The 26,512-nt window shown below is 39.2% G+C and overlaps 1 protein-coding gene across 6 annotated transcripts in view; it reads right to left on the bottom strand.

Moving 5' to 3' along the window:
- The window catches only part of PDE5A (phosphodiesterase 5A), a 133,065-nt gene that overhangs the window by 47,797 nt on the left and 58,756 nt on the right, over positions 1-26,512 (bottom strand). The window contains exons 1-2 of one of the 6 annotated variants that reach the window (XM_031596897.2): positions 16,411-16,726; positions 939-1,521 (exon numbers count right to left, since the gene is read on the bottom strand). In XM_031596897.2, the coding sequence (XP_031452757.1) occupies positions 939-1,521; positions 16,411-16,514 (687 nt within the window). In that variant the 5' untranslated portion in view covers positions 16,515-16,726. The other 5 variants (XM_031596898.2, XM_090139209.1, XM_090139211.1 and 2 more) reach the window with 5 other exon arrangements.

Genomic DNA, 26,512 nt, shown 5'->3' with positions numbered 1-26,512 from the left:
ATTGAGCACAATGACCCAATTCAAGGAGAAACTTTTAAAATATAAGGATAAGTAAAGTCCCACTGAAATAGTGTAATTAACAAATGTTTAGGTACCTTTTGAGTTTCTTGAAAATTAAAACAACATATGCAATCATTCTGCACTCCTTGTAGCTTCTGAAAAATACTACTGGTAATGGTACCCAATTCTATAACCATGCTCAGAGTAACCAAGACATGATCGATCAGAAGTGTTCATTTTTATCTCTGTATATTTGTATCAATCAATAAATTTAATAAATTTCCGTCACCCCTAAATTCAAAGCACAAAATAAACATATCCAAAGATTCTGGAAATAAGTGATGTTAAGATGAGGTGTAAGAGAAGTCTTCTCCCACTTCTGGATTCCCTTCCTTTTTTTCATCTAGCCTTGTATTAAATTAGGCAAATTATAATCTTATTTTATTTGGAAGACTGCTATACAGTTCAAACCCTCATCCTAGTCTTATTTGTTCTGCTCCTGCTCTTTATGCCTCAGATACAATCAAATCCTCAAAACTGTTTTCTGTTGTAGGACTGTAGTTTTGCAGACAATTACACTCATAATTTCATTCATTTTGGTGCAGAAACCTGAACATTTTCTTGTTCAAAGCTAGAAGTGCAAATAGTAATGTGCACATAAATGGTTAAGGCTGAAAATCAGACTGCTAATGACAAAGTTAAATAATTTATTTGGAAGTTATAATTCCAGTTGCATTAGTCATAGCTCCAAGTTTCTGTGTTTGTGTATGTATGTAATACATGTATTATAATTGGAAGTTTACTGTCTGCTTTCCATCTTGACTGGTGTATGTCAGTGTAGCTCCAAATACTTATACTAAAATGACAATATTACATCAGCTGATAATATGACTGTTTCTAGTTTCAGCAATAGTTCATGACAGGTTTTCTTGGTTTACCTCATATGCATTCTTGATGTTCAGAGGCTGGCCTGTAGCAGCTACGTGGCCCACGATGCCCTTGTTCCACTCCAGGCGAATGCAGTTATTTGAAGCTTCTTCTAGGGTGGAACCTTCAGCCACATCAAACAGCCTGCTTACAAGAAACTTCTCGTTAGAGCTATCCTCACAGACCAAGAACAGGGAATAGCGATCAGCAGCTATAAGCTCATGGATATGTAGGAAAATTTTATGGCAAAGTGCTGTGACATCCAAATGACTAGAAATGTCTTTCACAAGTTCCAAAAGCCTTGAGCACCGATCCCCTGCACTGGTCCCAGTCCTTGGAGATTGCAGAGGCATCTGTTCCTTCTTTTCAGAGCCAGAAAGGAAGCTTACTGCTCCTACCGAGTCCTTGACAAAAATCGGCCTTAAGGGTCTGTCAAATTCTGAAGCAGAGATTTTCCTTGCTGGTGTTCCAGAGTTGGTGGTCTCAGGGCAGGCAGGCTGGTGACAAGCACAGGATTCACTCTGAGACTTGGTCCCCTCCTTGCAGACAGGGATGGTATGAACTCTCTCAGCAAACCATGCATTAACCATTTCTCTGTAAAACAAAAATAAAATATAGTAAGCAATGTAAGTTAAAAATCTTCAGGAACTAATATATTTGAAGAAGACACTGCAAAGAGGATAACTTTAAACATTTTCATACAGTGAACATGAGTGCACCTTTAGAGCTCCTCTTTATCAATATTCTTCTATTTTAGGCAGTGCTTAGCCTATGTTAAGTGGTACTGTTTTATCCCCCATAACAAGAAAACTTTTTCTCCTTGAAGGAAATACCTGGATAGGCAGAGGAAGAGTGCTGATTATGTGGCTTTCAGACTATAGAAGATCATAAGTTTATTCTAATTTTGTGCTTGAAATTCATAATTTCAATTGTTTATAAATGAAACTGAAAAATCTATACATTGATTTATAAAATCTATAAATGAATGAAGACAAAATTTCCTGTTTTAATTCTACTTTTCTGTCTTGATTTATCTGTAAGCACGTCTATCATCAATAACATAGTATACTTTTTGTTATCAGTGTAGTATTTACTCTAATATTTTTCTTGTCCAAAATTTATTGATTCATTTTAATATGGGGCTTTTTATTTAATTCTCTCTGTAACAAGGCTTCCCCACAGCACATGATCTGCTCTCAGTAGAAGTATTTTTTTTCTGAATTACATAATGTTTGGTCCTATGAACAGCAAATATCTTATTAAAAAGTCTGATCTCTTGGAAACCTCTCATGGTGGTCATGTTTTAAATTTGGGATATTTTTTATTTGCTCAGCAGACCACAGGAATTTCAAGAGTGAAGCTGAATGAAACCATGGAAATTAATCAGGTTAGTCAGCCGCTGATCGGTTACAGGCATCAGCATATGTTAAATATGTGGAGCATAGTACATGACCTTTCTTTTATTAATCTATGTTGTAGAATGCAACACCATAAGTTAGTTGCTAATTGCTAATTCAGAGAAATGTAGCTGATCAAAATCTAAAAGCCACCAACACTATATTTATTCGCAAGAAATCCACAGTAGAAACCTTATCTCTCTTACACTGAGTAGGTTTGAAAGAATTTCTCAGATTTTACAATTATATACAACTTATAGGCCTCAGCTGCAGGCAAACATGCTATGAAGAAGTGAAATGACTTTGGAAATTCTGTGACTAAAATGTTCACGTGGCAAAAGAAAGTCATGATGTTACTGCACATATTCCACTTCTGTGTGGACTACCTGGAAATTTTTCCTTCTCCTCCAAAGCTGTGTTTACTTGAGGCAGATCTCATTTAATAAAGCACTGTAAAACTATATTCTTCTCTTATTCACACTAATGCGAGACGAAATATATACATGATGGATTTTTTTTTTTTTAATGTATTTATGTATGTTGTCCTGATTATGCAAAACCTTACGCAGTTGGTTAATATCATTCATAGCCCTAGTGATCTTCATAGAATCATAGAATAACCTGGGTTGAAAAGGACTACAGTGATCATTGAGTTTCAACCCCCCTGCTATGTGCAGGGTTGCCAACCACTAGACCAGGCTGCCCAGAGCCACATCCAGCCTGGCCTTGAATGCCTCCAGGGATGGGGCATCCACAACCTCCTTGGGGAACCTGTTCCAGTGCTTCACCACCCTCTCAGTGAAAAACTTCCTCCTAATATCTAACCTAAACCTCCCCATCTTAGTTTAAAACCATTCCCCTTTGTCCTATCACTATCCACCCATCTAAACAGTCATTCTCCCTTCTGTTTATATGCTGCCTTCAAATACAGGAAGGCCACAATGAGGTCTCCCCAGGGCCGTCTATTCTCCAAGCTAAACAAGCCCAGTTCCCTCAACGTTTCTTCATAGGAGAGATGCTCCAGCTCTGTGATCATCTTAGTGGCCCTCTTCTGGACTTCCTGTACTGGGGGCCCCAGGCCTGGACGCAGTACTCCAGATGAGGCCTCAGAAGAGCTGAGTAGAGGGGGACAATCACCTCCCTCTCCCTGCTGGCCACCCCTTTTTTAATGCAGCCCAGAACACAGTTGGCCTTCCGGGCTGCAATCGCACACTGCTGGCTCATGTCCAGCTCCTCGTCCACCAGGACACCCAAGTCCTTCTCCGCAGGGCTGCTCTCAAGGAGATCTTCCCCCAGTTTGTATAAATACCTGGGATTGACCCAGCCCAAGTGCAACACCTTGCACTTCATCTGTTGAGCCTCATTAGGTCCACAAGGGCCCACTTCTCCAGCCTGTCCAGGCCCCACTGAGTGGCTTCCCTTTCCTCCAGTGTGTCAACTGTACTGCTCAGCTTGGTGTCATCTGCAAACTTGCTGAGGGTGCACTCGATTCCATCATCTGTGTCACTGCTGAAGATATTGAAGAGCACAGGTCCCAAGACCGACCCCTGGGGGACACCACTTCTGAGGAGCCACCACCCAGACTTAGAACCATTGATCATAGCCCTTTGGCTGAGACCAGAAGCCAATTCCTAATCCATCGAACAGTCCATCTTTCAAATCCATACCTCTCCAATTTAGAGAGAAGGATGTGGTAAGGGACCATGTCAGAGACTTTGCAGAAGGCCAGGTAGATGACATCCGTACCCTAAAGGCTGAATGTCCATTGTGGCCACATAAGACATTCGTTAATTTTCTGAATATGAGAGCATTGAGTTTCATAGAATTATAGAACTGTTTGAGTTGGAAGGTAACTTAAAAGGTCATCTAGTCCAGCTTCCAACTCTTTAGTTGTAAGGGTCTTTGTCCAAAGCCACTAAATGAAATATTGGACAGCATTAAGGCAGTGAGGGATTTGCCTCTGAGTTCCACAGGTCTAGGATTTCATTCCTTGTTTTTCCATTTTCCATAAAGCTCCTGAAAAAGTGCTTGCTATAGCAGTAATACACCTCAATCAACAGCTATTATAACTTTCCCAGCAATCTAAAGCTAATCCAATTATTAGAAACATTATGCCAATGAATACTATGAAATTCCGTTGTTATTCTGAGTGAGTTTTGGTTCATTGCTTAGTTACTTAGTATTCAAGGACGTAAACTGTTTTTTTTAAAGTATATTAATAAAAACTACTGATGATCTTTTTTAATTGCAGTAATATGCACTTTTTGTGAAATCACCTCAAATATTTCTTTAAATGAAGAAACATAAGGAACATTTGATGTATTAATGAGACTTCGATTTCAACAAGTTTACCTTATAGTACTTACACAGCATAAATACTAAACGTGGGAGTTGTGACTATTTACTGCTGAAATACATAATATACATAAGGCAATATCACATTTGCAAAAGCTATTTCAATGAGAATCAAAATAACATTTATAACATTTGATTTTATAACATTTGAAATCTTCATTTTTGAATTGAATGGAAAAGCAGAATGAAAATTAGTGATGGCAATGACTAAAAATATCCTTAAGAAAGATAAAACCATAAATGGAAAAAATGTGTAAATAAACCCAGTACAACTTCTAATATAAGTGCTGATAACTGTTTATCATACGTACTATGTTATATTTTAAGGTTGTTTTGTTTTCTGGTGTTTTTGTTTGTTTGTTTGTTTGTTTTGTTTTAATATTAATCTCCTCAAAAGAAGCAATTACTTCAAAATTGTAGCTTTTTCTAAACAAACTTAGCTTCTAGCACTAAGGCTTCAAGTAAGAATCTGAAAATATGAGCTGAGTACATTTAAAACACATTCAAATACAGGCGGAGAAGTAGAGAATAATCAATAGTTTGAAAAGAAATCTTGTGAGTTGAGCCAATTTCATGTTTGTGTGTGCTGACTTGATTTTTGGACACTGAGAACTGGCACTGGTGTAAAATAAGATTTATATCTGACTGTTATAACTTAGTATGAGATGGAGAGAGCTTCTTAAACTGGCCAGTGATTAGATATAGGAAGCTGTATGCTTTGTCTATATGTGTTTTATTAATGGATTGGCATGAATCTGTCTATTGTACTGAGTGACAGCATTTTTCTAGAGGAATCTGAGTATCTACTTACTTATATATGAGAAAGTAGAATATAAAATGCTATTATTTTGTTTAGCTCTCATTTACACTGAATTTATGCAGGTGCGTGTGTTGATATAAGGCACAAAGCAGAGAAAGATTCAGGTACCCTGTATGGAAAAGCAAAACCTAAAGCAGAATTTTGGTATGTCTTGAAACTTGTCCTTTCATTTATTTTTCAGTGTTGTGCAATGATGTCCTCTGTCTTTAATAATGTAGTAAGAACCAATTCTGAAAAAAAAAACCATTCTGAATTCTAATACCAGTTCTCAAACTGTGGACATGAAATAATTTAGTTTTTACTTCTTTGGCTTTTTGCTCTGTAAAGTAAGTGCTCTAATGTTTCTCTGTCTTCTGGAGGTTATTGAGGGATGTGGAACATAACTGTAAAACCTTTCCAGTGAAAGTAATTGCATTTCTTTAATAAGGTCTGGCTACTTGTTAGCCATCTGCAGTACTTAGAAGTGCTTTGACATTGAACAGAACTGTATGTGGAGCTTCATAATTATGAGTAACATATTCCTTTACCCCTTAATGTCTCTTAGATGGCAGTCCAATAGATGGCCAACACAGCGTGCAGTTGTCAAAGAGCTCCGTAGGTTAACAGCAACAACAAAATCTTTACCTATACTTTTTTAAAGCGTGGTTTTGAACTTCAAACCATTTAGGCATTTTAGTTTAGGCAACAAGAAAGCTGTTCAAATTCAGATGGAATATGAACAGTGTTTGCTGACTTGAACAGTGTTGAACACTGTTAACAAGAAAACTTTTTTAGCCCTTTTACACACAGTTAAGTACAGATTTTCACATCAACCGATGTATTCTAGTTGTGTGTGGAATCTATGAGATGAAGTCTGGAGAAGTGTTGACAATCTGTCCTATTTAAAAATGCATGACAAAAGAATTTCTACAAATAACTATTTTCTCAGCAAAGAGCACAAGATATCCAATACTAGACACATACTGAACCACAGGTGCCATGACTGAACTGGAAATTAGTAACCAATGTTATATATGACCAAGATGTTATTTTGAAAGGACAACGTGAAGAAACAAACACCTTCGACTATTCTATTCATGTGAACAGCCTTCAGTTAGCATTGTCATTGTTAAGAGCTGATAATAAGGATCGTGGCGAAAGTAAGCTTAGAGCACATTAGTCAGAAGGATATACTGAATTTTAGTGATCTATGCAGATAGTTAAAAGCATGCAGTGTTTCCATCACAGCAAAGCTTTTTAATCACTACAGATTGGGGAGTTAAGGATCTGCACTCTTTCATATGTGCAGCATACACCCTTTTATGCACTACAATCCTTGAGCTTCCACTTGAGAAAGCGATGGTTTATCCTAGAATTCATAAGCAGGAATAGTTTACTATGAAAAAAATAAATCCTGTAGTCACTTAAACTAGACAAACCTGGTCTTTCCTCTATAAAATACCGACTGCTGAATTTGGCAGGTGACTTCATTGACCAGATGATAAATCTTGAGATAAATTTTTGAGAGAGGTAAAAAGCAAATGAAAATACAGCAGAAGATGAAATATTTGAAAAAAAAAAGACTATTGTGAAATTTGTGTGATTCTTCTCCTTATCATCACTTGTATACAACTACACGTGTAAAATCTGCACTACATTATCCCTTGAGAACTTCAGAAACTTCAGAATACTTCAGACTCTCTGGCCCCCGTGTGCTAAACTGTACAGAAAATGGAACTATCCTCAAAAGCAAGAGGTTTTTAAGAGGAATAAACAAAACAAAACAAAACAAAAAAAAAAAAAAAAAAAGAAAGAAAGAAAGAAAAAAAAATGAAAATCAGAAGTTGAGAAAACAGAGACAGCTTGGTCATGCAGAAGAGAACACAGACCTGAAAAGGACCTTAGCTTGCTTTATTTTCTGAGTCTTATCAATCAAACCATGCTGAGCTAATTACTACTCTACTCACAGTCTAGGATATTAAGTAATTTCTTGTACCCTTCTTTGCATCACTGTGCTTATCTTCAGAATACACAAACACCCACAACAACAAAAAAGTACCTGGTAAAGAAGTTTAAAGAGTAACAGCCAAATGATATTGCCTTGCACATATGTAACCATATTTAAGGCCATACAATGTGACCATTAGGCAAGCATTAAGTACGTTTGGAGAAAAAGTGAAAAAACAGCACAAACGTAGTACTGAGAATCAATTATGATAGTATGCTGCATCCTACCCATCTGGCACAAAAATGTATAAAACAATAATAATTACTGTACCACAAGCACTGAGCGGATTTTAGTGAAACAACAAATAACAAATGCATTTTCTCTGTTGCTCATAAATCTTCCATATATACAACATAATTTTTCAGGTGTGTTGAATGTTTTGCCAGTGTTTCATTCAAACCAGCAGTTACTGATAACTCGCCTATCTTCATTTCAGCTCAAACAGTTTTTCTTCACAGTGTCTGGTATGATACTGTGTTTTGGTTTTAAAAGAAAAACAATGTTGATAATACACTGATGTTTCTAGTTGTTGCTGAGCAGTGTTGCACGGAGGCCGTTTCAGTTTTATGTTTCTCCTATTGTACTACCAAGGACAGGGGGCTCAAGGAGCTGGGAGGAGACAGAATCAGGGGAGCTCATACAGACTGGCCAAAGGGATATTCCATACCGTATGACATCGTGAGGAAGGAAAGTTTGGAAAGGGGTGGGAGTTCAGCTCTCGCTCTTAGTTCTTCTGTTGCCCTGGGGGCTACCTGGATATTGGTCAGCACCTGGGTAGCAAAAATATATATTGTATATATATACTTGTTTGTCCTAACTATTATCTTGTTCCTTTTCTCTATCTTAGTAAATGGTTTTATCTCAACCCATGAGTTCTATCTACTTTGGTTTTTATTTTTTATTATCTCCCCCATCCCACTGGGAAAGGGGAGAGTGAGCAAACAACTGTGTGGTGCTGAGCCACCTGCCAGGTTAAACCTCAACGCTGCTTCAGGAGGGAACTGAATTCAAACTTGCCTACTATACATAGATCACTCCGAAAGTAATGCCTCCTATTTATTCCCATGGAAAATACAACTACAAAGAACACATAACATTACTTCTTAGAGCAAATTCTCAGCTACAAAACGCTACCTTTCAACACAGTCACCACCATTAGCTGTGCATTTTTGCCAGTGATGAACAAGAGCCTGCATGCTGTATTTTTAAAAATCTGCCTGGCTGTCTGGAATGTGGCATGTCTTTCATGTCAAAGTTTCCACTGCTGAAATGCACTACCCACTATCTCACTGTGCTCACATCCACTGTTTCATCTCCTTAAACATTCAGCAAGCACTGATGTATATCAGTGGGTGCTATTTTTTCACATAGTTCCACACCTTTGCTTCATGTGCACTTCTATGTCTGATGCCACTTTGTCAGACTGATTTTGTGCTGCCATCTGGCACATGGCAATAAAATGTAACAGAACATTCAGCCTCTACTGCCATACCACCAACATCTGCCTCTGATGTCATGGGCCGACATCATAAAATAGGACATATTACTTTCAGAGCAGCTGTCATAGAATGCCAGATTTTAGATATCTTAATTCCTGTGGTCTAATCCTGCAAATGTTCAAGTCAACAATATTTCACGGCAAGCTTGTCTATTTTCTCAGTGGCTTTTCTGAAAATAACTACAAGAGGTCTTCAAATTTCTTCCCTTTGTCTTGACATAATTTAGACACAGAAGTCATTTAAAGGGTTAACAACTTGAAATCTATTCAACATTAAAAAATAAGTTTGAAAATTACCACAAGTCACTTGAGAATTAAACTTGCCTTCCCATTTTCTTTCCAGTATGTCCTCTTTCACCATCATGTTTGATGTGTTTTTGTCTCCTTTCTAGCTATGGAAAGACTTAAATAAACTGTGCAAGGCCTCATTAGATGGAAGCATTAGAAATGACTGTGAAAAAAAAGTGTTTTCCCATTTACTGAAAATGTAAATTGACAAGGACAATAATTGTTTTTCCTCAAATACTTTCCAGTTGTGGTTACAAAAGACACCGTTTCTAACAGCGGTAGGCAAACAGTTTTTGAAGACAAAGTATAACTTGAAGTTGATGACAATTTTTTTGGTACAACTTGTTCAAATATATAGACTTACATTTAATGTTAAACATGTAAGTGGTCCAACTGATTTCTGTTTGAATACAGATCTAAATGAAGAACTCTGATTCATGATTCAAACCACACTCATGAAAGAGAAATAACCACTTTCTGGAAAAATGAAATAATAGTATAAATCTTGTCTGATGCTCCTATAATTTTTAAAGTAGGAGACAGAAGTTGATTCATTACTTCCAGCATAAGTATTAGAAATGGGAAACTCATTAACAGCCAATTCTTATATATTTTCAAGTATTTTTTAAACAACTGCAAGCTTAGTGTTTCACAAGAATAGCTGTCTTATATATGGACTTCCTAATCACAGTATAAAGACAGAGAAAATCCTCAGAGGCTGAAGGTCAAATGCTAAAATGTGACCCTTAATTTCCCCTCCAAATGTTTACTTCTCATTCCAGGCTCAAAAATTTTTTAAATATCTATGGACTCACTTATTTAGTTCTGGAAAGCAATAGCACAATACCAATGATGAAAAATAAAGTTCACACCTGCCCAGCAAATTTCCATAAGTCTCCACCACTTCACTTCCACTTAAAGTCCCAAAATAGGGGTTAAGTAAGACTTAAGTGGAGCATAGACTTTAGGCTGGCCCTCTGTTCTGGGGCGAGTTCACGATAATGGACAAATAAATGAAAAAATATATATATTTCACTAAGCAAATATATTTTGTGGCTATATTTTCAGTGCCAGACCTAATGTGAAATTACAACTGCTGAGTAAATCACAAGGGCCATTTGGGCAGGGTTTCTTTTCTGGCACTTTGTAAATAGTTCCTTAATGCCTTTTTTTTTTTTTTTTTAGTAAATCATATAAGTCAAGAAACATTCCTTATAAATTTATTTATGCTTCTTTGCCAGAGAAAGACTAGTATTCTGTGACTTTATTAATTATATTTATTCATTTAATCATGACAAAAGCAAAATGCTTCCTCTTTTCTACTGAAAATGAGAATAAGTTGTAGTGTATTAATTCAAGTCTAGAATGTGCTATTTAAGCTGGCTTTGCTTTTATTTTGAATCTGGCTCACATATTCCCACACAATTCATTTCTAAACTAGCATTCAAATAAGCATAAACATAGTCTTTAATATTTAAATGTGCTTCCTTTGATCTGATGACATCATAGGTGGTGTGTCATGATTTTAATACTTGTTTGTTAGCTAGCAATTTCTATACTCTCTGGATAAAAGCGTTTAACTACCTTGTCTCCCAGAAAGGCAATGTATACCTCAACTCAGTGTTTCTTTCTAGTTGCCATAAATTTAGACCCCATTTTCTAAATTCATCCTATTAACAGCAGTAAGAATGGAAATGAGTTTCAAATGCCCACTCGTGTTATCACAAATACCGTAAGTTATCCTGAAACAAAAGAAAGTAGAAAGATGTAAACTAAAAGTAGTTAACCACATTTTATTTTCTACCTGGTCTCTAAGGCTTACCAATTGTATTTTAATTAATGTGTTGTGGTTGCCTGTTCATTTATCACCTAGGGCAAAAAAGAAGTAGTAAAAGCATATTCTCCTTGCAGATGCTTTGTACTATCTGCTGGTTAGTTTATCTTCAGGCCAAAAATTCTGTGTGGGATTTGAGATTGTAGCTTTTGAGGGATTAAAGATAGTAAGTGATTTCTAACTGTTTCTCAAATTATGCTTTCCTCAATCTACAGAATTTGCTGCTTTAGACATTGTTTCCAAAATACTCAGGCACAGACCTAACTTTACTTCCAAGAATAAATGCCAAAAATACTTAATCACATTTACAACTTCATTAATGTGAATAACATTCCTAATGCTTCCTGAATGCTTTTTGAGTCAGGAGGTTAAAATATTTGGGGATGATCTTAATACTTGCAGTTATCAAGAAAGGCAGAAGGATGTGAAGACTATTTTTGTGAAGACTTATGTGAAGACTATAATTGAGACAACTATGGAGATCATTAAACTTACAAGAAAGCTTTCCAATTTTTCATAGAAATGATTTTTTTTTCCTGCACATCTTTCTCAGAAAAGCTCTGTAAGCATCTAATAAAAGTAAGTGGGAGAAAATATTCTGATCCCTGTATTAACACCTCTGCTTCCTGTGGCTTTCAAGCCATGGTCCACAGAATCAGTGGGTCTGCAGTCCTCTTGTAAATGCTTCAGATCAAATTACTTAGAAAAGCAAGTGTGCTTTCAGACTATCTGAACAATTTGTACAGGATTCTGCGCCTCCATGGGAAAATTGTAAAGGCTCCTTCAATCAGAGAGGTTTAAAAACCACTGCCTATTTTCCATGGTCACATTAGGTTTAAGTGTGGCTCACACTTGTATGTTCCTAAAAAAAAAAAACTACCGACATATGAAAGAATACTAATCCTAAGAAAAGCTATAGGCCAAAACACATTTCAGTGCAGGAAATTTTATATAGCTCTATCTCTAATAATCTGAATTGTCATATAGTTGCTCTAAAAATTCATTTCTTTTCAATTAAAAAAATGAAACAATTTACCAAAGTAATAGCATAATGACAGATAATTTTTATGAGATTAAGCATCAGATATCCAGCTCAAGAAGACATTTCTGAGATGCCCTCTAGACACAGAGATTAGAAGGCAAACATCCGAAGCAGGCCAGGCAGCATAACACAGACTGTCTGTCCACCAACTATCAAGAAAAAAAAAAACCAAAACTGTTCTTATTTTCAAAGTAATAAATGTAATTGATATATTTAAATTGTGCAATCTCTGAATTCCAGCAAAGTACAGGTTCCCAGTAAGTACTGCTTCTGGAAGTGCCATGCTGTTAAGGACCTTTATTTTTCCAAAAAAACAACTCCACCTTAATCCATTTGTAAGTATTTTCTAACCCTAAGCCAAGATGTATTTATAACAAAATAACCTATTTCCAGTGAAAAACATACTTGGCTTAATGATTTATATCCACTGTACCATACATTTAGGAAGCCTGACAAAAACTGTCTGGAACAATGCCTCTAACCAAGTGAAGAATTTTTACACTGGTTGTTTTGGCAGTCTGCTGTGTGAGATCGCTAAGAAAACTGAAAGAGAATCACCCTTGTATTTGTAAGAGAAGGGGACAAATATAAGTCAGAAATGCAGAAGTATTCCACAGAGAGATGGAATACATATCAAGCTTGAGCATGACAACACATGGATCGTTTTTTTAAGGGAATGTAAAATGATAAATCTTTAGGAAGATGAAAAGGGTAATGGATTCAGCCATAAAAGCCATTCAGTTTTCTGACAATAGCATCTAATTATACTTAATAGCTTCTAAGAGCTACCAAGAGCCTTTAACAACAGTGTTGGTAAACACAAGACAGTCTAAAAGAAATAGTTTTACTTGAAAACTTTTCTGCTTTCTAGGAAGTGAACATGTGCTATGCAATTCTAGGGCTTTGAAAGGAAAATATAGCAAAAAAGAAAGGAATAAAATAAATTGCTTAAATGTAGTAGCACCCAGGCATTTAGAAAGTTTTGAACCCTAGGTATGCAGTAAGACACTCTCTGTCCAGCAGGTTTGCCAGCCAGAAGACTGAGTCCCTAAGTGAGCCAAATTCATTTCTGATTAAACTTCTCTGAGAGCGCTGATGATATACTTCCCCTTTGCTGATCTGCACTTTGATCACACTGTAACACTTCGTGGGTAATAGCTATTTATATCATCTCTGTATATCACTTATCTCCCTGGTGCAAAATAAAGTAATAAATAGGTGATTCTGTAGCTTCCTACTCATGGGATCAGAGTTTGTTCACATAGCAGGGATAAATGTAAAGCTATTAAGCTGCACTGCATGTTTGTGAGATTGGAACGTTGCACTGCACAGGTGGAAGCTGATCATCATAGCTTTAGAACAGAATTTGTCAAAGCATGAATATACTCGCTTATGCAACTCCCATACTTAAAAAAAATAAAATCAGCAGCGTAAGACCACCCACAGTATTAAGTTTATAAGTAGTGACTATACATCTAGTTCTACAGACTATTTATTTTGGTAGTAATTAACAAAGCACTGCAGAAACGAATTCATTATAGTATATATAAATATATATGTTATTTGATACCTTGCATAAAACAAAATAAGGTTCTGATTCAAAGCCAATTATCATGAGTAGAAAGGGCTTGTGTAATAAATGGTTGAGCTGGTGATCTGTGTACAAATACTTGAAAAACAGATACAGAAAGTTTTGTCAGAAGCGATCACGCCTAGCAATGTGAAGTGGAATGCGCTGCTGTGAGAGACAAGCTAACTAACATCTAGCACTGCTGCTTTCAGGACCTGTCAGGAATTTGCATATTATGAAGCAAAACAAAACAAAAAGAGAGAAATAAATTAAGATTAGAAAACAATCAAAATAGGCTCAAGGAACATTTTCTGGCTTGATAGAATAAGTTTACTGCTAAGTAACCAAAGCACTCGTAGCACAGCCAGTTCCTGTTGTTGCACAAAGATTCAACTAATACAAAGTATAACAATAAACATTAGGGTGTTTTTTTCTTTTCAAGTTCTAACACATCACAACAATGTATAACGTTAAACCTTTTTATCAAAAGAAATCAATTCTATCAGACTGCTCAGGTGTACAGGATATCAGTTCAGCGAATAAAATCTGGACCACCATGCAGTCGGGTAACTTATAACTTGTCTCATCAAATCCAAGCTGTTTTATGAAGGAGGTATTCCTTATTAAATATTTATAGCTTGCTACTTACACAGTAAGTAAAAGACAAAAAGCAAACCAAAACATTCCATGCAAAGCAACAGAGAAGAAAGTTTTGAAACTAAAACAATGTTTCCATCACAGTAAAACATCACGGAATTATCACCAAGCAAGATCTCCAAGTCAACAGCTTTTCTGCAAAACCTTCTCTAAATGCAGACGCATTGCTGTCACCAAGACATGCCTGAGTGGTATTTTGCGAACTACTGCCTGTTTCAGACTCACACAAACACAAAGCTGTGCTTCAGCAGAAAAAAACCAAAAGGACTAACCAAACCTCTCCATGGGGAAAACAAATCTGACACAGCGGTTACTATTAATTAACATTCTTATTTGTTCAATACTACTTCCAGTTTCCAAAGGAAGTGTGACAGGCTGAACTAATAAAATGCTACTTCTCAAAGCTGCTAACCTCCTATTTCCTGGGCAAACAAGCTACCCTTCGGTTCCATACCATGCACTAGTGTTCAGCAGAGCAGCAAAGTTAGCTGCATCCATCGGTTACAGCTATGCACAGCCTTTTTTTAAAAAAAAAATCAATACTTTAAAGACCTTTTTAAAGGTATTTTCATTACTTTTCTGCCAAATGAACCTAAGGAAGAAGCAGCAGAAGAAAGGGACTGTGTGACAGATGGTCACCAGAAAGCAGGCGACCCCTGAAGCTTTCTAGCTTGCTGTGAGTCAATTATTAATGGGGATTTCTCTTCTTACCGCCCCATCCCATGCGGAGAGGAGCGGCAGCAAAGCCTCCCTCAGAACGCATCCATCCCCGCTAAGTGACTTGCGAAAGAAGCAAATCGGCAGCGGTGAGCAGATGGTGCAAAGCTCAGGAACAGGAGAGGAGACGAGAGGAGAAGTGAGCCCGTGGAGCTGGCGTGTCCGAGGCACAGAGCGCAGGACTTACTGACCCGAGCTCTCCACTGGGATGTACCGTGGGAGCCGCAGATCGCCTGTGCTCTGCATCCCCACCGCTTTGTTTATCGGAAAATATTCAAAATGGAAACCTGACTCCACTTCTAAAAATAGCTGAATTTACTGAGTTTCAACTTGAAGTCCCACTGCTGAAGTGTGACTACGGTACGCAAATACCTCGTCTTATCTCCAAAAGGCAGCATGTCAAGCCACTGGGGGAAAGCCTTGACGAGCTCTTCGGGTCTTTACATTAGCTCTTCGCAAAAATAAAGCAAAACCCAATAAAAGTAAAGAGGGCAGAGCGGGGCAGGGAAGAGCAACCACTGCGAGCGCCCAGCCGCGGGGAACTCGCTGCTCTGCCCGCCCCGGGCCGCGGCCCCGCTCCGCTCTGCCCCCTGCCGGGCTGCGCGGCGCCGCTCCCTCGCCCGCTCCGCCGGCCGCCCCGGCCCGGCCGGACTCGGCGCTGCGGGACCGCGGAACCCGCCGCAGGAGCCCCGGGTGCCCGCCCGCGGCACGGGGAACTGTTCGCCCCGCCGCCCGCGGCTCTCGGCTCCCGCGCCGCTTAGCCCCGCGCTCTCCGTCGGGACGTCAGAAAAACTGAGGAGCTCGCGTGTCGAGCAGCACTTTGTTTTGAGAGGACAGAGTCGTGGCACACCCTCCCCCCACCCGCTCGGAGGAGACGTTATTGTGAGGCTCCCGCGTATTTCTGTCCGACTCGCAGGGCAAGGAGAAGTGTATTGCCCGCCGCTCTCGAGAAGTTGAGCGAACCCGTTTGGGAACAGCCCAAGCAACGCGCGACTAAAGCGGGGCTGCGGGCACAGCCCGGCGCTGGGACAGCTCCTTGTGCCGGACGGGTACCGCCGCCGCGCACGGCCCCGCACGGCCCCGCACAGCCGCAGACGGCCGGGAAAGCGGGAGGAGTCGGAGCCGGGCAGCGCCCGCCTGGGAACGGCGGTGGCAGCGAGACGGAGCCGCTCCTGCCTGGCTTCAGCTTGGGCTCCTTCGAGGGTGGGGGTGGGGGAACAGCTTTTTCATTTTCTTTGGAAGCAGCGAAGGGAAACCGAACAGCGACCTTTTGCCGGCAGGGAAGGATCTGTCCCTCTCCGCCGCCTCCCAGCCTTACCTTGTGGCTTTCCTGACAAAGTAGGAGCGGGTGAAGTCGCAGTGATCGTCCAGCCACGCTTCCACCGCTTCCTGCTCAGGCGAGGGGTGGCAGCTGCGCTCCATGCTCCGCTCCGCGGCCGCTCTGCCTCCTCTCCCGGCCGCCGCCGCCGCTCTCGCTTCCCCCGTGAGCGGGGCCGGGGGCGCGGGGCTCCCTTCCTTCCTCCCTTCCTTCCCCTGCCGCCGGGGCTCCCGGCCTGCCGGGGCCGGCTCCCAGGTGCTCGCCCGGCTCGGGCGGCAGGAAGCCCGCGTCCGGCCCCGGCCCCGGCCCCGCCGCCGCACCTCAGCGCATCCCCGGCCGCGGCAGGCAGCCGGCTCCACCTCCCGCAGCGCCCCGGGGGGCTGCCGCGCCCCCGCCCCGCCCGGCTCGGCTCGGAACGGCCGCAGAGCACCGGCGGCAGCCCCCCGGCTCAGGCTGGCGATGCCCGGCGCTGGGGAGGGCGAAGGAGGCGTTTGTGTGCGTCGGTAATGCTGCGGGACGGCTGGCCCGGGCGGTCCGCGCGGGGCAAGGAAAGGCGCAAAGAGATGAAAAAGTAAGTTGTTCTTCGTGAGTCTGGCAAAGGGACCCCCCTTTAATTTTTCTCCTTTCAAGATGTGGCCTGCTTAAGCCTGCTTGAAAAAGTGGGAAAATAGAAGCCGCTTCGAAGTGCTTCACGGTTGGGTGTCAGCCTGAATACGAGTAGGAAAGCCCTGGCTTTTCGATCCTTTATCCAAAAAGCCTACAGTGAGGCTTTTAAATCCGTTTGAGACCTTGAATGAACATAGCCTAGCTTTGAAGATGCTCCAGACTCACGGCTGCTTTTTTTTTTCTCTACTATTGGAAAGCAGCACTGAAAACCTGGGTTAATGCCAAGCATCACTTTTATGTCTTATAGTTCCACTCTGTGCTATACATGTGCACACATAATAATTTACCAACTGCATTCACAAAAGAGTGTACACAAAATAGAATGTGCATATTTTGTTTCCTGTGTCATCTATGTACACAGTGTCTTTGAAGGCAAGACATCAATAATGAATAGCAGCATGTTTCTGTGGAAAGGAATCTCTGGGGTCTTTAAAATGATTGTCTGATACAATAAACTGAGAAAGACTGTGAGTTTGTGTGCCCCTCTTAAAGCCTCTCAGTGTACATGGGGTGGTGCACTTCAGATGGAGTACGCAGCCCCACACACCTCCGCAATACTCTGCAGTGCTTCTAGAGCCTTGCCTCCAGCTCCTGGCAGAAGAAGTGGGATTCTGCAGTGTGAGCAGAGGCTGCAGCAGGAACTTCACAGCAAAGCGACTGAGAGCCTGTCTGTGAGCTTGGGGGAACTGTTTTCTTCTTTGTCTTTGTGTAACATCTGTCTTCTGGCTGTAAGTATTTGTGTAATATGAGGCACACTGAAAGGGAAGTTTTACATCAACCTTATAATCCTTATAATTCAACTTGGAAAACAAATCTCAGAAGCGCACGTGGTGACCAAAGAAATGACCAATGTGAAGATAAAGTATAAACTGGTTAAGGCATGCTGCAAAAGCCAAGCCACTATTCAAGGCAAAGAGGAATCTTTCAACGGGGAAATTCAGAATGCAGTAAGCCACAGAAGCAGACAACATAGCAATAAAGGAACGTGGTGTTTAGTGTCAAAACATGGAAAGTATGATCTGTTAGAAAAAAAATGAACTTGTCACATAACTCATAGATTTCTACTTTAACTGTTTCATTCAGAAAAGGGGTTTGAAATACACGGCAATATTTTTTTTTCTAAGCTGGGCGAAGCTTTCAGAGAACAACATTATGTTAGAATCCTTAAGAAATACAAGAGAAATATAAAATATACAGTTATCAAATACAGACTTCATAAATATCAGAAAGCCTTTCCCTGGATGGTCTCGTGTAGGATATTGATCACAGTCCTGCACATCCTGTCCCCAGAAACTATTGCAGAATTATCACAATTGATCTAGAGGGGAAATCCAGAACTGAACGAACAGATGGAAATCTTTCTTCTGTAAAGAGGGAGAAAGAGATTTTTTACAAAAGGATGAATGCAAATATATAATTTCATTCCTGGTATTTAAAACACAATAGTATTTGCTCTCTGTCTCACTGGAAAATAACAAGATAATGGTCAACAAAATTATGTCGGCTACAATACATACCATCTCATTTCATATAATTATGAGTAAATAAAGCATTTATACTGTAGCAAGATTCAGTAAACACCAGACAAGAATAAATAAGCACTGTACTGAGCTCTGTAAACAGTAGTGTTAAAGTCTAGGCTTAATAACGATAATCATAGAATGGGCTGCTTGGAAGGGACCTTAAAGGTCACCTAGTTCCAACAGTAGTATTAAAGTGCAGGCTTGCTGAGAAGTAAGAGTACAGCATCCCTGCTCGTGCCACAAGGTACTGGGATCCTGGGCAAAGCTTCTTGGACTGTGGTCAGCTGCCCAGAATGGGAGAATGTGCATTTGACTTTGTACCAAAGGAGGGGAAGTTGGGCAGGGCCACAGTGCACTTTGCTCCATGCTGACAGCCACTCAGTTAGCCATCCTACAGATATGAATCAGTGAAGCCAAGGCAGGAGATAGTCCTGTGAATTCAATGGTAAAACATCAATTCAAATACTGCTATCCAAGCAAAGAATTGTGTGGTCTCTCCCAAAATAAATCATAAAAATGGAGATGTTGGGGGGAAAAATTGATACTTTCTCCATATCCAATGGATTTCCATGAATAAAAATGAACATGCTGTTTTCATTTTTAAGGTGACAGGAGGGGGTGAAGGCCAAGCATAACAGAGAAGTGAATGTTAAAGGTGGAAAAAGTCTTTCATAGTTTTGGCTTCCAAAGTCCTGTGAAAAAGCTCCATGCATCTTAACTCACACCCAGCTTCCCAGTTTGCTTCCAGAATATGGATGACAGAACTGTAGTAGCTGTAAAGTTGATAAGAGTCTGTGGTAATGACACAAGTAAGTATGTTTGGTTCAAGTTCAAAAGCTACTTGTAGCAAAGCAGGATGCTTGAGAGTTTCATACAGAAACCAGAATGCTTGTCCTGCGGAGGCCCATTCTGCAGTGGGAATGGTTGAAAGAAAAGCTTTTAAGCTGAAATTTTTGGTATATTTTGCACATACTGTAACATAAGAAGATGAGAAAGGTATTTTGTTCAGATGTAAGAATATGACTATAGAAATCAGAGAAATATTTATGTGATATTTATGCTCGAAGAACCCTTTATTTATTTAAACATACTAGAAGCTCATTTATTTCTATAACATTCCCATTCAAAAGGAACAAAAATAAGGTTTCAAATGTCACCACAGTTGACTTATTTGTCTGACTTACTCATTAGATGAATTGGAGCAGCGTTTAGCATTGCTAAGAAGTGGGAATTGGCTGTCTTTCTGTCTTTCTACCATCCCTTAAATCTGGAAAACAGTTGATCCATTTTGGCTCCTAAAACAAATTTAGGACTGTAGTGTATTGCCAATGAGACTATAATACGATAAGGCAGAGGAAACTATTCTGCTTCCTTATTAGCCAGCACTTTTACACACATGCAAATATGTACACAGTGGAAGAATCTTAGTATTAGTAAAGCAAATATCCATTTCCCTGCCACTATTTAGGATGTACAAAGAGGATGAAATAGCAACCAAAATCTGATTCATTTAAAATCAAATTGTTACTTTGGTGATGAAAATGCTAAATCATGAGAATTTCTTATCAGTTTATTCTCTTGTGGTTTTTTTTGGTTTTTGGTTTTTGGTTTTTTTTTCCCCAAATAATTATTGGAAATGCTTCCCAAATAAGCATAGTTTTGCAGAGCTGCTCACTCGTTTCATAACCTGCCTTCTCCTCTGGGATAACATTACATATGTCCTACAGGAAGCCATGTAAAATAGTAGCTTCCTCCTATTTTGATTTGAATGTCACTGAGCATTTGCGTCAATCAAAATACCATGCAAAATTATTGTTAGCCCCAGGAAGGCAGCAGTTTCTCCAAGTAGTTTGTAGTACACAGACATTTGTCTGGAAAACACTGTCTAACTTCATCTCCTGAAAAATGTAATTGGAATTTGAGTTTTAACATATTAGCATTTAAAGTCTCAGGATAAAGAAACTGTTTAAAAATTGTTGCTGAGTTTCTCTCTTTTTCTTAGCCTTCTCTGTCTTAAGATAAGTAGTGCTAGTTATTTCAGTTCTTTCTTGAATGTCATGTTTTCTAGCCCTCTGATCATTCTTTCTCAATGTGGGCTTTTCCCACATGGTCTCTGCCATTCCCATGGAGTCTCATTGAGTTAGGATCAAGTCATCTTGTTGAACACATATCAGTAACAAATAAAGTGGAAGAGATATTCTGTTTTCCCTGCAGGCTCATACAGTCCCCTCTGGATATGTGATCTTGGCAACAGCCTGATCTTGTTGACTCATGGCGACCCATTGTATTCTCTATTCCCTTTTCTTAATGAGTTGCCATGTAGGCAGGTGTTCCCTGTGCACCTGCTTCCTTTTGCCTGAGTACTTCCTTCTCTTTAAACTTGTAAATTTCGTCTTCTGATAACTATTCATTTCTCCCATTTATCAACTTTATTTTGAATCCTATATCTGCTCTCCAGTTTGGCTTTGCCAAACTAAGTGCAAATTTGCTGAAGGATATGGGTCTAGGCAATGACATGGATGGCAAAATTGTAAAGGGGATTCTCAGCATTATTTCTGGTTTATTTAACCAGGGTTTCTGTTCCTTACATGCCATAGCCACATCTTCATTGAACGTACTGACACAGTCCTGATAGGGAGGCTATGTAATAGTTATACTGTGGAATAAAAGCAGGCACAATGCATTGACTGGTTAAAGTGGGGAGGCTACAACGATCTGCAGATGTGCACTCACCAGTCAATTTCCAGTTACATTCAGCAGATGTTTCTGTGCTTCTGATATGTTCGAAATTGATGCTTTAATAATCCCTCTTTTTTTTTTTTTTTTTAAAATATATGCATTCTGTTCAGAATTTAAATAGGAAGTATTAGGAAAGTAGGAAATTGTATAAGCCAGATTTGATTCTAGGCCCTTCTCAGTGTATAAGGAGCAATTTTTCTTTTTTATTTCTTTCTTTCTTTCCTTTTTTTTTTTTTAATTGACATGATACACTGTTAATTTTGAGCCAACTTTTTAGCATCTACTGGCTAGCTAGTTATTTTCAATAAGCAAGTGTTCTTTTTGGTACTTTTGTTAGTATCTGCGATTTTGAGTTTAAGTATCAGTTTTGTACATGGCCTTATCAATAATTATGAAGGTAAATTAGAAAGGGGCTTTTTTTTTTTTTTTTTTTTTCCCTGGGAGAAGGAGACATCAGCATGAAAAAGAAAGAAAAAAGTGATGGACTAAATAAAGAAAAGACTAGCTGAATGTTTCTTGAATACGTATCCTTTCAATTGGGACCATGCTGCTTTAGGATTTGATGGGTTGCTGAAGTATGTGTAAGGAGGAGAATCAAAGCAGTGGAATGCTTTTAACTTATGTCAGTGGATCCAGAGTTGAATTTTGTTTGCAGTTTCCATCTCTCTGTATTCTCAGTTGACAATTATAAAGAATTGGCCAAGTCTATAACTAAAGGCATTTTCCCCACCAGTATGAAGTTCTATGCTATTTCTCTCTTTCATGTTTTCTAAACATAATGCTCAAGACTTTGCAGCAGATAAATTCTGTATCTGCATAAGAGAGCAGGATAGTTATCAAAATCTGTTGAGGATCTGATCAACCCTGGCACAGCAGTTTGTACAGCTTGGTGTTTTCTGCTGTTAATATTTGTGTAGCATAGCATGGCGGAATTGGAACATAGGGGAATAATCTTGAGGAAAGCAAGAAGTACCTCCAGTGTAGTGTTAAATGTGTTACTCTGATGGTAATCTCAAGTTTTCCTCATAACAGGTCACAGAATCTCACAATTCAGCATTAATGCAAGGTTTTAGAAAGTCTGTTGTTTCTATATAGGGTCTTGAATCCAGCACATCCCCAAGTACATTGTTCACACAGTTAATTTTCCTTGCCAATCGATATTTGTCTCATTTTGCATTGCATTTATCTGTCTTCAGTATCACGTATGGATCCTACTGTTTTGTGTGCTGTTTTCTTCCAGTAGATTAGAAAGTCATCTGCTATACCATTTATACATTCACAGACCATAATTCTCTGTTAAGCTTCTCACGAAGAGTTTCTATGTTCTCCCTGTCGGCACACAATATAAGCAGAGTTTAGTTCAGCACAAGTCCTTGCTTTTCTGGTTGTGTTGTCTTTGGCACATTTTTAAAGTAATGATCTCTCTGAAATTATAGACAGGTTTAGTAGCACCAGCAGCTCCTACCAGCCATCTCCTATCATACCCAATAAGAGTAACTTGAGAGTAACGATAAGAGTAACCCATTGCCTGCACTTTGATTTGAGAATGTGTGTCTACTTGGGTCTGCTATTACTGTTTATTTCTTTTCAGAGTCCCTGCTCTTCAAAATACCTTCTTCCTACTTGGATATGAGAATTCAGTTCCTTGTTCTTTGAGTAACAGCTTTGTCTCCTGTGTGTTAAAATATAGCCCAGACTAAGTGAACTTATTTGGACTATATTCAACTGCCTGTCCTTCCCATCATTTATCACTCCATAACTTTTTGTCGTTTGCCACTTTTTCCAGCAATAATTTTCTATTTTTATTTAGATCATTCAGTGTGGTTTAGGTCCACTTAGTATGGACCACAATGATGGTATACATCATTTTGCTTTGGTTTTTTTTTTTGCTTTTGTTTTTTTTACCAGATTTTTCGTAAAATTGTGAGCCAAAGTCCTACAGAAATCTGCAGGTGTTTACTTTATCAAACATACATAGTCTCATAGGAAAACAGGAAGGGTTTCTTTCTGACAAAATCTATTTTCTGTCTAACTATGCTGACTGGCGTTAATTGTACTATCATCCTTTAATTGTACACTGATTGTTTCCTGTACCAGCCTTTCCATCAGTTTTCCTGACATTGATGTCAGACAAAATGATCTACAATTTCCTTATTAAATAATGGAACAATGCTTGCTTCTCTTCTGTCTTTGGGAACTCGCCTGGAATTTCAAGACATGTTTTTCATAGTTTAGTTCATTTTAATTTGATCTTACTGAGGTTTTAGGCCTGTTAAACAGGTATAATTTTACTTCCTGGTATTTTGGAATCTTCCTAATGAACATCTGAATTTCTGCATCAATAGATCACGTGAGGAATATTTTACTGACACAGAGCTGATCAGCCTTTCTACTTATTACTATCAATATGAAATCTTCATAGTCCAGAATGTACAGTATAAAAAAAGATGTTTGTATTGCTACCTTTGTGGCTTTATCCTACCATATCCTACCAAAGAGGGAAAATGCAGTTAGTCAGAAATTCTGTGAAGTATCTGCTATATCCTATGGTGCCCAGAAAATGTGTTTCTCAATGAAGTTTCAGTACAAATAGGAATAAGTAATAAATTTGGCTAGTGCCAAAGTTTTAAAGCATTTGATGAATCTAAAATTCTTTCAATGACATTATTTATTTAGAGTAAGAGCAAACTTGATTTAGTCCAGATCCCAAAGTAATTAACTGCTTAACATTACCTAGTGATCTATGTGGAGGAGATTTTTGGAAGATGAGGTGTTCCTTTGACCAAACTTAACTTTACTTAACTGAATAAATTAACTCTTTTTAGCCCACTATGAGTAAACACACTATGAGTAGAACAGTGGTCTGATTTAGTGATGAGAACAAACTTCATTGGTATTCTGTATGCATCACTGATTCTAGAAAAATATTTATGAATAGAAGTCATTGCTACACTTTCTAAAGAACACAATTGGAGTAAAATTTCTTTGTACTGGAAGCTGTACAACAAATATATCTTTTGCTTGGGTGGGTACATCATCAAATAGTCACTTTTTTAATGGAAGGGTGAGGGAAATAGAGGTTTGGACCCAGTCCAGTATTGAGCCTACAAGTAAGCACAGTATGTATCACTGCAGTATTATGCAATGAGCATAAAAATTGTTTTTAGAGCATTTTAGGAATGTGTAGACAAATTCTGGTAATTAAATAGTGTTAATCTGTGGTTGTGAAAGTTCAGCAAAAATTAAACAGTAAACAAGATGAATAAAAGGATTACTTACACAGAACATCAAAATTATAACCCAAAGGTACAACCACAGAGCATTCAGTGTTCTGAACAAGTGAGGGAAACGTGTAAGGGAGAAGGGTTTTTTTTGGATGGATATGGCATAGTAGGGATCCTTGCATTTTCTGCTTCTGCTTTCATGTCCATCCCTGAAGGTATCTGTGTAGACATTTGTTCATCCAAAGGAATTTGAATGAATCTATTCACAATGTACCATTGCTAAACTTAAATCAGCTGCTATCTGGTGAAGAGGTGTTCCCCCAGTGGCTGCTCATGCTGCCTCATCTTTATTTTTTTTAAGCTATGACTGACATGAGTATCTGGAGCCTTCAAAACCATTCAATGCTAAGTTATTAGTTTCTGTATAGTAAGTAGAAGAAAACAATTGTAGATCTAGACAGTAAAATAGATTTTCAGATTCTCCCATCAGATACCTTGGGGTCATCACCACCATCCCTTCCTGAAGAAATGACTGTATTTCTCAGGAAAATAGCAAGTGATCTAAGAGCAATAAGGTCCAAATTGTCATGGCTACACACCTTCTCATGCGTAATGCTCTGTTTCTCAGATTGCTATTTTACACTTCATCACTGGCAGATTGCACACTGTTTCTGAGGCAGAAGCTGCCTCTGGCCTCATGGTTCTGCAGCATTTAGAATAACCATTCATTCATGTGTTGCTGTAAAACCAACACAAATGACTGAATAAAACCTTTTTTTGTCGGAACCCAAATACAATTTGTATCTCTTGAAAGCTTTTCTATTATTCAGTGTTCTCCCATTACATCCACGAAGACAGACAGTTGTCACTACTCAAGTACTACAGATGGCTATGGCTTAGTAGAAAGATTATGTGATTTGACTTACAGTACAGAGAAAGTTTCTGTCATATCTAAAATCATGTGGAATGAGTCACTTTCTTTTAGAATAGTGTTTATCCTTCTAGACCACTGGAGAACTGATTTTTAATCTCTTCCTTACAGCCAGGGGTTACCTGGCTGCCTCTGAGAGCCTCTGCCACCTCCTATGAGCAGGGAAGGAACACATCAACAGTGTCCTTTGGGAGAAGTGGCAGACTTGACTTTGTCTCACTTCAAAAATTTCAAACATTTCAGCCTGCATTTGCTTTGGTAGCATATGCAGATGTGAACTGTGGTTTTCATTTCTGGAAGATAAGTAAGTCTCCTTTCCAATAGAGGAGTGCCTTTGGGGCCTCTTTTAGGCTTTTGGTGTAGATTTTAGACAGGGGAATCATATAGTGTGAGCCAGAAAAAAGTTAGGTAGACGGACACAGTAATACAGAAATAAGCATACAATTCTGCTGAGCTGCTTGTTCCAGGCAGAAACATTAAGGAGGCTCTTCATGAGCTGAAACCTTCTGCCAGCTGCATGCAAGCCGTAGGCTGTGCCTGACTGGCCCTCTGTCTGCCTGCACAGTCTGGTCTCTTTTCAGAGACCTGAAGAAAAAAAAAACATTTAATTTTTATTTGCACTGATTTAATTTATTTTGGGTTTATTCATTTCCCAAGTAAAATGGTTATGTGGAAGCAGAAGTTCCTGTGGTGTTCTCACTGCTCCAGTCACCTCAAAGAGCTGAAATGCAGCACAGCCCATGACAGCCAGGGAGGAAAGGCTGCAGCCCTGCCCTATCACCTCACCCTGCAATGAACACATTTTTCACCTTTCCACTGTGCTATTTTTCTCCTTTCCATGGGAGGTCAGAGAACAGAGGTGCAAAATGGACTGAAAGATAGAACGTGTGTGTGTGTGAGTGTGTGCAGTACGTGGTGAAGTATCTGTCATGTTTTTCTTCATTAATGATCTAGAAGAGTGCTTTCTGTGTGTTGACAGCTGACTTGACAGGTCTCGTAAGGAAACAGCTCTGCCAATT

Source organism: Phasianus colchicus, chromosome 4, assembly GCF_987193195.1.
Source record: "Phasianus colchicus chromosome 4, bPhaCol1.hap1.1, whole genome shotgun sequence".
Taxonomy (NCBI): Eukaryota; Metazoa; Chordata; class Aves; order Galliformes; family Phasianidae; genus Phasianus; species Phasianus colchicus.
The sequence above is the reverse complement of the archived record's forward strand: the minus strand, read 5'-3'. Positions and strand labels throughout refer to the sequence as shown.